Genomic DNA, 15,299 nt, shown 5'->3' on the forward strand with positions numbered 1-15,299 from the left:
ATGAAAATACTTAGCAATTATCCAGCCTGAATTACTTTGTAACATTTTAAAGATTAAGAAACATAGTTATTGAGTGAGTATCAAAAATGTTACGGAGAAAAATAATTTGCTTGAGTGTGTGAACTTTTTTCTTTAGCTAGCTTTACATGAAATCATAGGCTTGGATTAATGAGCCATTTTTCATTTTAACTGCCCTATCAAACACCTACTCATTAGTCAGCAGCTGAAAGTGTTAGCAGAATGCTCTACATCTGTCACTGGCAGTATTTCCTACCAAACTTGTTTCCACTGAAGCTTGGATAGAATCCATAAAAATAGGATTTAAAATGTGGTATTGTCTTATTTTCCAGATTCTAACCTGTCTCTGAGTTGAGAGTTTAGATCTCTTAAAATGTCTTTTATTACACCCTTATTTACAAAAAGAACATATTGTTCCATTGCACAGGTCTTCATTATAATCAGACGTAAACAGTTTTGCTGCCACACTAAACTTCTCCTTTCATAAGACCTCTACTAATTATTAACCATTGTAATATTTATACATGTAGTATGTCAGCGATTGCACACACTGACATTTTTATTCTTATTCTTCTTGAAAATTACACGTGTGACTTAAAATCATAGAATCGATTCAGTTGGAAGAGACCCTCAGGATCATGGAGTCTAACCATAACCTAACTCTAGCACTAAACCAGGTCCCTAAGAACCTCGTCTAAATGCCTTTTAAACACCTCTAGGGATGGTGACTCTACCACTTCCCTGAGCAGCCTGTTCCAACACCTGACAAGCCTTTCCAGGAAGAATATTTCCTAATATCCAATCTGAACCTCCCCTGGTGCAACTTGAGGCCATTTTTTCTTGTCCTGTCACTTGCTGCTTGGGAGAAGAGACCAACACCCTCCATGCTCCAACCTCCTTTCAGGTAGTTGTAGACAGCGATAAGGTCTCCCCCCAGCCTCCTTTTCTCCAGGCTGAACAGCCCCAGTTCCCTCAGCTGCTCTTCATCAGACTTGTGCTCCAGACCCCTCTGCACTCTCTTTTGTCATAAGGCCACAGACAGGAGCGAGTCCGGTGGCGCGCGTGTTGGCTTATGTACTGGGCTTGGTTAAAATAGTGTGCCAATACGTGAAATGACCTTCTGCAATCTGCCTTGGGAAATGCGTTTTTGTACCAGATCCTATTCTTAAAATCTATTTCTTTTGAGGCAACTAATGATCTGTGTGTGTATGTTGTCCAGCTTGCTGGACTCAACAAATATCTACTGATTTGTCCCTCTAACCCTCAGTGACAAAACTTTTCAAGTTTACGATATTGGCTGAAGGAAAACTTGGCACTGTGGAGTCTGCGTGTGCTACAGTGACCATGGAAATATTAGGAAATCCATATAGAGACAAATCCAGTCACAGGCAAATGTTTGCCAATTCTTCTTTTAATTTATTTTTTCCTGTACTAGGAGTAAATATTACCCATTTTTTAATACAGAAGGTAGAATACTATCTTTTGCCTTGCTTCAGTCTTAGGAATTCCTTAAGGAAGCCAGATGATAGTCCATACCTGTTTCATTTATTCAGCTAAGGACTTTTTTTCTTACCTGTTTATTTCTTTTGATAGCTGGGTATTACCGTGGTGTTTACTGCCTCTGTTTCCTTGGAGAATTTCTGCTCGGCTGTCCTTTGGAATTGAGTCAGAACCTTGTAGGAGAAGCCCGGCATCCTTCTTCTTGCTGTGGTTTCTCCTCCAGAATGTGTAGTATCCAGTGCTGTTCCTCCTCTAAAACGCTTACTGTCCTTGAGTAACTAACTCATTGTTCAGGGTTGTGAAGAGATTCTCACCTTCTATAGCCTGACATGATTTTCATGAGAATGGAAGTTCTGCTTAGGTTATTCAATTAGGAGAGAAAAAAAAGTAAATTACGTTGGTTTTATCAGTAAAAGGGAGTCGTGTTTACTGCCATCCCTTTTTTGGGTGGCTGTCTGGTGAACCAGATAACAGAATCAACAAGGCTCAAACTAACCCTTTTCCTTCTCATTTTAACTCTACTCGGTTTCCTAATCTGGTTCAGCCACGCAGCTGCACAAGCCTTTGTACAGCTATTTCAAACAGTTGTGCACGTGTGCCCCAGAAGAGGTGGGATTGCAGCCATAGCTCATATAGACTTAGCTCAGCTTAGGCTGCCATGGAACGCAGCCGAAGTTAACAGAAAACCAACCCGACAATAAATAAGGTGACTTTCTGTTGGATTAGTGGGCTGAACCAACTCGGCTATGGGTCTGATGAGCACTGAAGCAGATGTGGGGAAAATAAAGCAGAGAAATGCAGGAAGGAAACAGCAGCAGTCTGAGCTGGGCTGCCTCAGCTCGCTGAGGAATAGCTACTTCAGCAATTGTGGAATTGCGCCTTTAGTTACCTTAGAGTTCAGACTAAATAGCCCCTTACTTCCCCAATCCAAAAATGAAAACTTCACATAGAGTCTGAGAGATAAACAACTTTATCCAAGGTGTCTTCATGTAAACAGTTTGTCCAATTTTATTTTATATGCTGTTGGTTCTGTCATTGTTGGTCATAATAGTAGCTGGACATAAAGGCAACTTTTCGGCAGGTGAATTTGTTGTTGAGGCTAGGGTGCAGTTGGTTGTGTTTTTAAATAACAACCCAAATGGAGTGTTTGTTTTGAAAGAAATACTACATAGCCTCCCAGTATAAAGAGAAGTCATCAGTTATAGTACCGGATCCTAAATGTAACACATTTAATTATATCATGAGAACTTTATAGGATTTTCCTTCATTCCTGTCATCAGGAAGTTAAAAGTGATTAGCAGGGTTCAGAGGAAGCCTTAATAGCTACAGTTTGGTATACTGTCAATATGGGTTTTTTCATTCATTTAATTCTAAAAATGGGTAGCTTTTGATTCTCTTGAAATAGAAGTGTCTTCATAAATTTGTTCAAGTAACCTCTTCCTCCTCCCATTGATATTCATTAGCTCCATTCCACTTGCACTAATATTCTTTCCCTTCTCATTAGTAAATCAATTCCTAACTCAATTTTCTTTGCAATTTATTTCCCAAATGAAGTTACTCAAAATAGTTCAACTTACGTACATATTTTCCTTTGGTAATAAATCAAATATTTTAAGGCTGAAACAGAGGGAGGGTATTACAAACCTGAGCAGAATGTACCTCTCAACCTGGACAACTGGTGAGAAGATACCCGATTTGATTAAAAAGCAAAAGGTCTTATAAAGATGGAAGTTCTTCAGCTCCGCTAGCATCCTGTCAGAAGCACACCAGAAATATACTGAATTATGGCTGTTTGAACTGGTTTCATGGTAGTGTATGAAGCACTGGCGTGAGATGTGACACAGCCCTGCAAAGAGGAAGAAATAAGAGCAGGATATGTGTATCTTGCAAGAGAAAACTCGAATGTGACTGAGTGTTCTGCCAGTACTACTGCTCATGCTGCGAATGTCACATTTACTCTCTTAAGTGAAGAATGTAGGGGAATTAACTCTTAAACCATTACCTAAAATTTGCTAATGAACCTCCAGCTATTCACGCCATACTTATTTATAAAATAGGAAATGACACTGTAACTAAAAGAATATTCCCTTTTTGCCCTGTTGTGTTCCAGTACCGTAGTTGTGTGCCATTGGACCAGCAATCTTCAAATCCATTTTAATCTTTGCAGGGAGTTTCAATGATACAGAAGCAGCAGTTGACCATTAAAGACAGAAGTAGAGAGGAGAAGAGGTAGAGTAGCTGCCTCTTAATTATGTGGTTCCAGATAAACTGGAATTTAAACCTAATTTTTGCTGCCTCATACTCTGGCTTATTTACTGTAGAACAGTCGAATTGTACTTGGGGGGGGGGGGAAACAAAATTTGCATCTGAAAATACTGCACAAAATTATCCAAGTTGTTCTTCAGGTTTTTTTCTCCTTCATCAAGATCTTGTAGAAAACTTTGTTTGAGGTCAGTCTTGTTTATGTTTGTAAATCTAGCTTTGTTAAAGGCATATCTCTGTGATAGCTTTTTTGTTTTATAAGACTAAAATTCCACATCTAAGGTAAACCCAAGGGATATACTGATATAAAACCTGACATGTTTGATGATATAGCTACCCTGGTTTCGTCTAGACCGCAGGACAAATGATTTGAATCTCTGTAGTCTTATGGAGAAGTTTTTAAAAGGCATCAGAAGTTTCTGTAGTCCATTTTGATCTCAAAAGCAGGATCAACTACATTTCTATCACTTGTTATGTTTGGCCTACTTAAAAAGAAACAAATTACGCTAAACAGAGCAGCTTTATTTATTTTTTAACTGAGTAGTATTTTCTACATTGGTCATCTCTGGGCTTTCTCGTCAGGTTTATATCCTCCTTCAACTGTGAAGTGCAGGAGGTGCTACTTCAAATTGGGTCTTGTCAGCAATCAGTAAATTCAATTGATTTCTTCATGTGTCTTATGGATAATATTCCTCTTTTTTATATCCCAGTTAGTCTTTTCCCTTCATCAAATTCAATAATATTTAGTACAGCTCTAACTCATCTTTCACAGTGAACTATTGTAGTGTGATATAGTTTTTTAACCAGGTATGCATATGCCCTATAATTTGTTTTTGTTCCAAATTTTCATGAGCAAATTACCTAACTGAAAGGCCTTTTCCTTTTTTTTTTCCTCTCCATGCACTCCTTTCTTGAGCAGCTTTCTTTCTTGTAAGTTACAGCAGTGTCATAGATGAGGTAATCTCAATATTTAAAGGTGCCGCACTCATACAAACAGGATTTGGGAAGAAGGAGAGATGTGGAGATGGTACCAGTATAACATTGGCGGTTTCTCTGCCATCACCCCCAGAGGTGCAGTACCGTAGAGACGAGATGGTCCTTCAGATAGCTCATTGTGAAAGTAAACGTGCAGATCTCATATGATGAAGAAAAGGTTGCTTACTGCTAACAATTCTCAGTGTAAATCACTTTCTAATATGACTCTTGAAAGCTGAAGTTGTAGATGCTTCTGTTAGTGCTGTGTTTTTCCGTGGTGAAGTGGAACTGCGGTTTGCTAATTCTTGTCAGCCTTACTGAAGATGAAGCTTTTGGCTTTTTTCAGGAAAAAAAAGAGGCATGTGCTCTTTCTAGCAGGTGTGTACTGAATATTATCTGCGGTGGAAATGTTAATAACAGAGCTGCAATAAGATCATCCTGGTTTTTAAAGGAAAAAAGGCAGAAGAGCCGTCACCCCTTAGGCTGCGCTCTGCCAGGGGCGGCTGCTGCTGGGGGCGGGAGGCGCGGGGCTGGTCCGGGCCGCTCCCGGGGCCGGCGCAGCAGCGCTGGGCGCGGTGACAGCCCCGCACCGGCCTCCGCTCATTTGCGGCCTCCTCGGTGTCATTTTAAGTTGCTGCCGTTAGCCAATGGGGCTCCTCCCGCCCGCTGACATCACTAACTAGCCAGTTCCCTCCAGCTGCAGAGCGCTTCAGTTTCTGTCTTTTTTTAAACTAAAATGGAGGCTGGTTTCTTGCCTTAAGGAATACACCGCCTTGCCTGCCGGAGCCTCGATGTTGACATGTAACAGAGCTGGCAGCAGGATGGTGGTTGACGCAGCCAATTCCAATGGGCCGTTCCAGCCCGTGGCCCTTTTGCATATTCGAGGTGAGTTATTGTGCGTGTGCGAATCGCGACCCTCTGCCGAGCTAATAAATGGCTATTGTGGTGCTGGCTGAGGGGAGCAGGAAGGCCCTTTGTAGCCCCGTCTCTGGCGGGTTGTTCCAGCTGCAGGAAAACCAGGGGAGATCAAAACCCATTTGCTGTTAAATGCGTTGGGGGAACATTTGAGAATTCGTAGAGGCATTGCATGCATAGTTAAAAGCAGGTTTTACTGCTTTCTGCTGTAGCTCTCCCATCCCCCTTTCAAGCTGTGGTGATGTCAAAGGATGTGAAGTCACTACCCCAGAAAGGTATAGAGTGGGGGGAGGGAAGAGCCAAGTTATGCCTCTACAATTTCTATAGAATAAGGGCAAATATTGGCTGTGCTTCAAAGCCTTTTTTGTGTGAGTCGTTCAGATAGAGCTCCTTTAAAATCCTCTGCAGCTTGTGAAAGAATTGGGAGTGTTGTTGTGGAAGAAGGGGGGGGAAGAGACATGACATTTATTATGAAAATATCCTTTATGTATTCAGAAAGCATTTCCTAGAAGAGATGTGGTTTGGATTTAACAAGCAAGCTCTTATGTGCCTATCGTTTTGGGCAGTTATGAATGTTAAATTTCTTCACATAATGATTTGGGTTTATAAAATTAATGCATTGCTAATCTACGTTTTATGTAATTCAGTGGGAAAATACGTGTTGGTATGACACTTCTGCATAATACTTACTCTGTGTGACTGTGGAGCTTTTTCTGTATTTTTGCAGTTTGTAAAATTTTGCATTGCTATGGGGTTTTTTGGTACATTTTTATGTTGGCTGTTAACCAACCAAGGTGGCTTTTTCTAATGTCTTCCTTAAGGTGGTTTTGTTTTAAACTTTATATGAAAGCAGAACGTGCATTAGCTGGGATCAGCACATCTTGAACAATAGCATTTATATGCGAGAAACACAGCTGATACCCTTCTCAATTACCTTTGCTTCTCAGCTTTCACTGGTGTAGGCTCACTGTTAGTACTGAAAAGAATTTTTTTTTCATTAGTATTCTGTACACTGAAAAAATTTTGCTTTGAAAGTTTAAAAAAAACCCAAGTGTTCAGAAGCCTGTTCCTTTTAAGCAGTAATGCTGGTTTTCATGTCTTAAGAAATCATGATTTCTCTTTACCTTTTAAAAGAGCTGTCTCCTTCTCTGTCTCAAGTGTGACTGGATGTATTCTAGAAGACTCTGATTTTGGTCTGTGGATGAGGGGGAATGTGATAAAATCCCTAGAGTTAGAATAGGGACTGTGCTTGTTGTCAAGGGAATATAAATGCCACTGCCTGAGCAGTAGACAGGCCTTTGCTGTTCACTCTGCACAAATCACCTTAATTCTCTGGTAAATGATGCCTTCTGGAAGGGGAGAAGCACCATCTTTTAAAGGTGCAAGTCAGGAAAACATCTCAATGTTGGAATCAGAATGATGAAATGTTATAGTGATGAACCTCAGTTCTTTTTTCTCAATACAATAACAAGGGTTCTTCTCAAATATATCATCCCTGTGTTTGTTCCAATTAAATACATAATTGTGGAAACAGCAGATTTTAAAAACTGTTCTGAAATTTACATTCCTAAAACCTAAATTTTTGGTGCACTGGAGAATAGAGATTAAGGGGTTTTGTGGTTTGTTTGGTATTTGTTTTTTGGTGGTGTGTGGTTTTGTTTGGTTGGGTTTTAATGGGTGATGAGAGTGGACTTTCTTGTAAGCAATTAAGGAGTAACTCAGAGATTGTTTTGCATCTCTCAAGTGGTAGCGAATTAGATAGGTCTCTCATGTTAGAGCCAAGAGAAGTTTCTTGATGCTGGGAGAGCAAAAGTGTATCCTTATATACTTATCCTTATATACATACATAGTGAAGTTGCTTTGTTTTCTGGTGTGTACCTCATCTCACTAGCTGCTCTGTTGTTGCCAGTACTGATCTGTCTCCAAAATGAAGCTTGTCAGAACAATACATACAAAATTAATTGCAATAAACATGCACTGGTAACTCTGAAGCCTAATGAAAAATGTTTACTGTTTGTCCCGATCCATGCTACTTTTAGTTGTCCTTTTAGATCATCTGTTGCAGCATAGAATTAAATTTCTAGTGGAAGTAACTCCTCTGCATCTGTAAGAGTTAAAACTCCAGTGTCAAATGGGGGTGAGGGGAGCATAATCCCCTCAGTTGTTTCTAGTAGTTCTGGTTTGTTGTAACAGAGAAGATAGTGTTTTATCACTAATAATCTTTAAAATTATGATATTATACTGTATTTTATTTTACCCTTATATTGTAGCTACCATATTTGGCCTCAGTCTTATTTTTTAAAACGTCTGTTAAGCCTTGTGGACTACACTGTCAGGACTTCTTTGAAAATAAAAGTTGCAGTCTTGCTTTTGAAGTGAATTCTAGAGCTCTTTCTGTACCTAGACCATGTGGAATATGTAATGTTTGCAGGATGAAAAGGAAATCTTCGGATCTGGCATGGAATGGGAGCTTGCTCCACTTCCTTCTGCCCCTCCTGAATGGCAGACAGCTTTATTGTCTGGGCTGCTTACAGCTTTGCCAAAACAACACAGTTGGAAAAATAGATGCAGGTGGTTTTTAAAAATACTGTTACAAGTCTTGTGAACAGGAAGTTGTTGCTGTCTCTGGTATCTGCACCATCACCAATGAGGAGGAGCAGGAGATATTTGTAGGATAGGAGATATTTGTAGGATAGGAGGTGTCAGGGCTCCAAACAACCTGCAGTTCATTTGGCTGCTGGTGCTCAAGGTCATCTTGGATATGGTGCAGCCATGGAATCGTGAGTCAGACTGCTGTGGAGAGAGCTGGGAGAAGGCTTGTGGGGGTTTCCCTTGCACTGGGAAGTTGTCTCTGAGCTCAGGCCCTTGGCTTTGGTTGTCGCTTCAGCTAGGTTACAGCTACGTGGTTGTCCAGCCAGGTACTTCACTGATCTTGATCCTGACGTGTTGACTACCTGACTTGGTGTGCCTCTTCACCTTGGGCTTGTTCAGCAGCCACTGGCCTGTTGGCTGACCCTGATCACTGTCAGTACACCTGCTCTCCTTTCTTCATTCAGGCACGGTGAGACTGGCCTTTGTCACAAACCATAGGCCATTGGCAGTTGCTCAAGACCAATGTGTAGAAATCAGCTCTGCAAAAGATTACTTTGAACCTGTTTCTGGAAAATACCAAAGCACCAAAAGGGCTTTAACCACATTTGGAAAATGAATGACGTGGAGCCATAACTGTATGTTATTTGCTTGTGCTGAAACCGGTGGCTCAGTGAGAGAATTAGTGAGCCCTTGGTTATTCCACCTGCAACAGGCTTTCCAGGAGATCTGTGTTCTGCTACTGCTGCATTGATCTTTCTGGAGTACAAAAATGGTGTGTAATGATCAGCTGAGCTGCTTGTCAGTCGTTATCATGGTGAACTTAAAACTTACCTTGTACTGAAGCAATCTAAAGCTTGCAATAAAATTACAGTTTCAATTGGAGCAGCCACTGTGGCCGTGGAGTAACTACTGTGGTTTGTGATTCTGTAGCTGACTGTGAAGCAAATGATGGAGCCGAAGCAACTGGTCAAGGGTCATCTGCATGGAGAGCTCCTTTAGGATATTTGTACATAGACAAGTCACTAGCTATGAACATGTTGTTAGGACAGCACAGAGGATTATTAGGTATTCCGCACTTAAGGGTTGTGGTTTTTTTTTTTTTTTTTTTTCCAACAAGGAGAGAAGCAGAGCTGGATAGTGTTTCCATGTTTTCAATATGCGCCTTTGTCCTTATGGAGCCCTTCTGGCAGCTAAATCCCTGGAGTGATGGAAGTGCACTCCAGGCTGTGACAGGAGGATCCACATAAATGAGAGGAGGCTTGGGGGAAGGAATTGGGACCTTTTGATTTCTATCTCAGCACTTCAAGCAAAGAAACCAGCTGTAAAAGCAGCATGGATTAGGACAAACAGTAAACGTTTGTCAGTAGGCTTCAGAGTTACCAGTTAGTATTTTCTGTTGTGAGCTGTTTTGCTGAAAACTGTAGCTGTAGTGCAGAGTGCAGTTGCAGGTAGAAAATAATGATAATTTGTTCTGTAGGCACATTATAAATGTTTATTCATTGAGGGGGCACACATTTTTCATTAGGAATACAGTTCAATGCTGTTAACAAAAAAATTTAATACTGTTATCAGGAATGTAGAAGTAGCTCAAATGCCAGTGTTTTTATGAACTAAAGACAGATATTTGAACAAAATATAGGTAAAACTGTGCTCTGATCTACAATGGCAGAATTAGCAGAATATAGAAGTTACTCTACCAATCACAGTCAGCAACTAAGCCACTAATGTCTGTTCATGCTTTTAAAAAATTATTTTCAAGATGTTTTGCAAGACATACTGAAAGTTGTGTGGGAAGGAGGGCGAGAACACCCTGGTGCTGTCAGCTCAGACTGGTGCTTCCTGTAGACCATAACATCTTTCAAATCTCCGTGTCCATCCTTCTCTTCCTTCCAGAGCAGCATTTTTTTTTTTTTTTTTTTACAGATTCAAGTTTGTCATTATTTAAGTTACTTCAGATTTTATGAAAGGTGCTTTGATTTTTTTCAAAGATGATATGATGTTAACTTTGTCCATTCTTTTTATGTGCTCCTCATATGTATTAATCTGGAGTGAGTTATCATGGAGTTCATATTCTGTCTTCACAGTGCTTTTCTACTGTGTATGGCTAAAAATGTTCAGTGATAATGCTTTTGTGATGTCAATATCTGACTATTTAGATAGAGACTTGCATTCTTGTCAAAGCCTGATGAAAGATGGGTTGGGTTATGTGCTATCATAGCATCAGGCACCTGTTGGTGTTGATTGCCCTGAGCTTGGGCCACCTTTGATCTGGAGCTGAAAGATTACCTGGTCACCATGTACTATTGTCAGGTTCTTAAAGCAATCAAGTGCTATCCAGCTATTGCAAGGTGCATTTACACTTCCTTTATGTTTTCATACTTGGCTGTGAAAGGTGAAGTCCCTTTTGTCAATGTGTAAACATAGTAAACAACCTGCAAATGAGCTGCATATTTAATTTAAACCTGAAGTATGCATTTTATTTCTTAAAGGAAAAAAGCTTGATACTTTGATTTTAGAAAGAAACAAGCATGTGTTTCTTTTTCTTTAAAAATAATTGGCTTGATACTTTTGTCTAACCATACTTGCTAAAAATCCAAGTTCTTTGCAGGAATTGTTTCTGAGCTTAAAAAAAAAAAATATCTATTTTGTAATTAAATGGGAAGCAGAGGCCAAAGCTCACGCTTCTCAATTTGGTCTGTATTACTTCTGCATGCAGAACAGTAGCTGTTGCTCTCAGGATGTACAAAAGGAGGCTGAAAGAACTGGGTTGGTTTGGTCTGAGGAAGGGAAGGCTGAAGAGAGATGTTGTCTTCAACTGATGGGAGGATGCAGAGGACAGAGCCAGGCCCTTTTCAGAGGGCCACAGTGACTGAGTGAAAAGTAACTGATACCTGTTGCAACACAGCAGGTTGTAATTGCATACAAGGACAAAAAAATTTTCAGTGTAAGAGTGGATAAACACTGGAACAAGATTACAAAATGGGCTGTGAAACACCTGTGCTTGAAGATACTTAAAACTTGACTGGACCATGCAAGGAGCAGCCACGTTTATCCAGCTTAGCCTGCTTTGGTTGAGGGGGTTAGACTAGCGAAAACGAGATGGTCCCTTCTGTTGAAAATTATTTTATGATTCTGTCATTCTTTGTTGCATGTAGGACCAATAGGTGACTCACCTTAATGTTACTTAATAAAATTACAGTATCAAGTTTGATGTACTTTTTGAATTCAAAGGGCAGCATTCTTATTTTAAATTATGGTGTCGTGCTTTTTTTCCCCTTTTTCCACTTTGTTACTGAGGCAGACTTTTTAGTATGTTTACTGCCAGTATGACTATTAGGAATACTTTTAACTCTGTGTTAACTCAATTTTTGGTGTTGCAGTCTTTTAAAATCTTATCATGGGTTTTTTGTCAACTGTTAAAAGATGGGTGACTGGAACCACATGCAGTATTAAAAATATAATAAATAGGCACTCTAAAAGGATGTTTTGTTCATTTCTTAGTATTCTGTTAGCAGTTCAGCAGTAGTTAAATTGTGGCAGATGTGTTTTTTACAGAACACACAACTCTAAAAGTATCTTCTGAATAAGCTAGAACTCATGAATGTGCAGTCAGCTATTTCATCTGTATTTCTTTACATTTATCACCTTTGGAAATATCTATTTGTTTTAATTCATTTGCTCAATATAGTGATATTTTTCTGTAGGTCTTTTTAAACAAGCTTTAAACTGACAATGAATACTGCATTAACAAACCATGTGACCTCGCTATTCATCTTCTGAGGTGTTTATGAAAATGTTGAACAGTGTCATTTCTACCACGGATCCTTACAACATGTTTTTGGTAGTCTTCCTGCATTATAAAAACAAAAACATTATGTTAAAAGTCTAAAAATCCAGGATTGATTATAATTTACCAGAATTCTGATACTTTCCAAGAACTTGATAAATTTCAAGCATGATATCCTTTACATGTGCTCAGTTTGCCTTTTTTTTTTTGGGGAGGGGGGGGGGGGGGGGGGGGTATTAACGTTGTATTATGGTCTGAAACTGGTCTATCCTGACTATGAAAGCATACCGAAAAATCTCGAAGTCACCTTTCATACTACTGGTTTTTTTGCTGTTAGTGTATACTGCAGTGGAAAATGAATCTGGTTATTCCCTCTGTATTTTCTATATGATGATAATCTTCACTTTCACACGCATCTTGTGGGTGTTTTTTAAGGCTGATGAACTTAACTCGCCTGAGCATGTATGTTTATTTAAATATTAATTTCCTTTAATCCTTTAACACATTTAAATTGAGTGAATGTTTAAGGTACAGTGACTCTTTGTTGTGAGAAGTAAGTAAAATCTTCCTGGGAAGGTACATACACTAGACACCTTAATCGTTTTCTTCAGAGATTCTTCCATCACAGTGATGAGTTGTGATAATTCTCTTTCAATGCTTTAAATTTAAAAATTACAGCTACTTGTAGAATTTCACTTTCATTTTTACTTTTGTGGAAATATTCCTGTGCAAAAGACCTTCAAAACCTTTTTTGCACCTCTGCCAATTTTCTGAATGGGGTTTCCTATGTCCAGCACCCATCCTCTGTCTTGCTTGTGGGTCATAGTTGTTGGTTTGGGATGAAATGGATAAACCTCAGCTGAGGTTAAAGGAGATGAAAATGCTTGCTCTTCCCTGTTTTCCCATATGAGCCAATTATAGTTTAATAATTGAAGAGGTGAGAATCAGCTGTGTGTTTGGGCTGATCCTGTGCCTTCCTACCAAGCCACCCAGACTCCGTGGATACTCAACCTGACTCCTGGAGTTTGCAGTCATCCATCTTGCTCATAGCAAGTTCTCAGCCAGTGCTGCTCTTTAACGTTGCTTAACCAGTTGTACACAGAATCCTTTGAAACCCGTCCACTGATCCTTTCTAGAAGTGTTGCCTCAAAAAGAAGAAACAAGATCATCTTCCTCAAGAACAAGCAGCAGTTCTACTCCTAATGAAGCTAGGCCTCTTGTATCTGTAGGATTGTGTAATGTTTACTTAGGGTTTCATCAATTAGTATTAGATAATCACCTGAATTTTCTAAAGACTGATATTGGTACAAATGACTGTGTTACTGTATTGCCTCTTGTATGATTTTGGTAGATTTGTGTGTTTTGAAGGACATCCAGACATAGCCACAGTACACAGCCAGGCATAGACTGATGATGGCTTTTTAATGGTATAGACTGAAGCAACTTGTGGGGAGTGTTTTAGGTACTTGACCATGAGCAGATTTAAAGAAGGTTGCTTAGTTACTACTCCTGCCACATTTAATGCGGTGACATGCTGATTAACTCTTCACTTACTGTGCATAACTTTGTATCTGAGGGTATATTTTAGCTTGTTACTGCTTTTACTCTGTGTGCTCTGTCATTCCTCTTGTCTTTGGGTTATTTTTACCTTTGTATGGATCGTTTGCCTGTATGAAGAGTGTATGTGTAAGTTCTGCTTCTGGAAGCAATGAGGATGTTAAGTGATCACACTGCGCTTAGAAATCTCTACGGGTATGACTGTAAAATGGGTCTGGATGGGACTTTTTGTTGAGCTGAAAATTCCGTGCGATTACAGGAAGGTAGACAACTGGAATTTTTTAGTTTTATTGACTCATGGTGTGATTTGCATACCCTATCAAGGAACCTAAATTATATTGCCATACATGTGTATTTTGCTCATTATTATTTATACATCAAAATATTCTATTTTGTGATTGTTGCTATGAAATACATTTTAAGATTAAAATTCAGTGTGATCTTTTTTTGAGGAAAATTTTTATTCCCCTTTCTGTTAAAAGCTTTTAATAATTTATTTCAGCTTCAGCTAATTCTTTCCATGTGCTATCAGATACTGTTAGCTGCTGAAGCCACATTGTAAAGCATGCAGATTTGAGTACCAGCAATATTTAATAGATACAGGAATATTTACATCACGTACAGACAAGATGCTCCTCTGGTGGTAACTTTGATATTCTGATCTTCATGCCCAAGATAAAACCCCATACCAGGGAAAGCGCTGTCCTGACAGCACAAACAGAGCCCGTGCTCGGCTTCTGCCCGCATCCTTGTGTCTCCAGTGACAAAACTGAGTTACATGGTGCTCTGAGTGCCTGATGTTTTAAAGCCACATCTGCACCTCTCTTAGTCCATTCCACTTCCGCTTAATGCATGTACAGATGATGCAACACTATTTCTGCTATAATTTGCCAATGAAGTTTTCTTTTTCAAATGCAGAGCAAATTGGGAATGGGATCTGACTCTGGGTTGTTATCAATAACAGAAGGGATCAGTTCTATGTCAGTTTTCTTAATTGCTCTTGTAACCGATAATGATCTGAATGTTCTGAAGTAAATATTTTCATGTATTGTTCTTCCTTGTGTAATTTATAAAGAAAACATGTAAAAACAAGGTAAAAAAAAAAATAATTTGGGGCTTTTCTGGTGGCTTGTAGCAGTCTACTAATTTGAAATACTTTTAAAGCAGTTTCATGGAAGGTTTTTAATTTGTGGTTTTGGATTAAAGTTACAAGCTGTGCATCTTCACACAGCTTCTAGAACCAAATTCTTATATTGCTTTTGCATTTAATGTTTTCCAGAAACATTGCTATTGTGCTAGATTATTTCTTTTACCTGTGTCACTTTGCGTGAGGTGCCTAAGTTTCACAGATATATGGGACTAAGGAAGTGTTGCTTATGCCAAAAATGAGGAAGGCTGTGTACTAAACTGGAAAGTAGGATTTTTTAGGGAAAACAAAACAAACAATCAATCCCCAAACAACACCTCTCTCAAACAAACAAAAACTCAGAGGGGGTGGAACTTACTGTCTATTTAAATTTAGTAAGAAATTGTGAGAAACCCACAAAAACCATTCTGGTGGTATTTGGTGGTGCTTTTGTGTCTCTTGTAATGACTGCTGGAAGTTTGATTGCGTGGCAATTTGGGATGATTTTAGTTGTGGATCAACCATTAAGGACTTCAGTTTGCATCGCAGCTAAGAGTTCCCTGCACT

The 15,299-nt window shown here is 39.3% G+C and overlaps 1 protein-coding gene across 2 annotated transcripts in view; it reads left to right on the top strand.

Annotated features, from left to right (window-relative positions):
* PPP2R5C (protein phosphatase 2 regulatory subunit B'gamma) overlaps positions 1-15,299 on the top strand; it is an 85,936-nt gene that overhangs the window by 25,767 nt on the left and 44,870 nt on the right. The window contains exon 1 of one of the 2 annotated variants that reach the window (XM_065838710.2): positions 5,435-5,640. The exons of the other annotated variant lie outside the window; for it this stretch is intronic. Coding sequence (XP_065694782.1) covers positions 5,547-5,640 — 94 coding nt within the window. The 5' untranslated portion in view covers positions 5,435-5,546. Of the gene's footprint in view, positions 1-5,434; positions 5,641-15,299 lie in introns of those variants that run through there. 2 annotated transcript variants of the gene reach the window in all.

Source organism: Patagioenas fasciata, chromosome 5 (assembly GCF_037038585.1).
Source record: "Patagioenas fasciata isolate bPatFas1 chromosome 5, bPatFas1.hap1, whole genome shotgun sequence".
NCBI classification, from domain to species: domain Eukaryota; kingdom Metazoa; phylum Chordata; class Aves; order Columbiformes; family Columbidae; genus Patagioenas; species Patagioenas fasciata.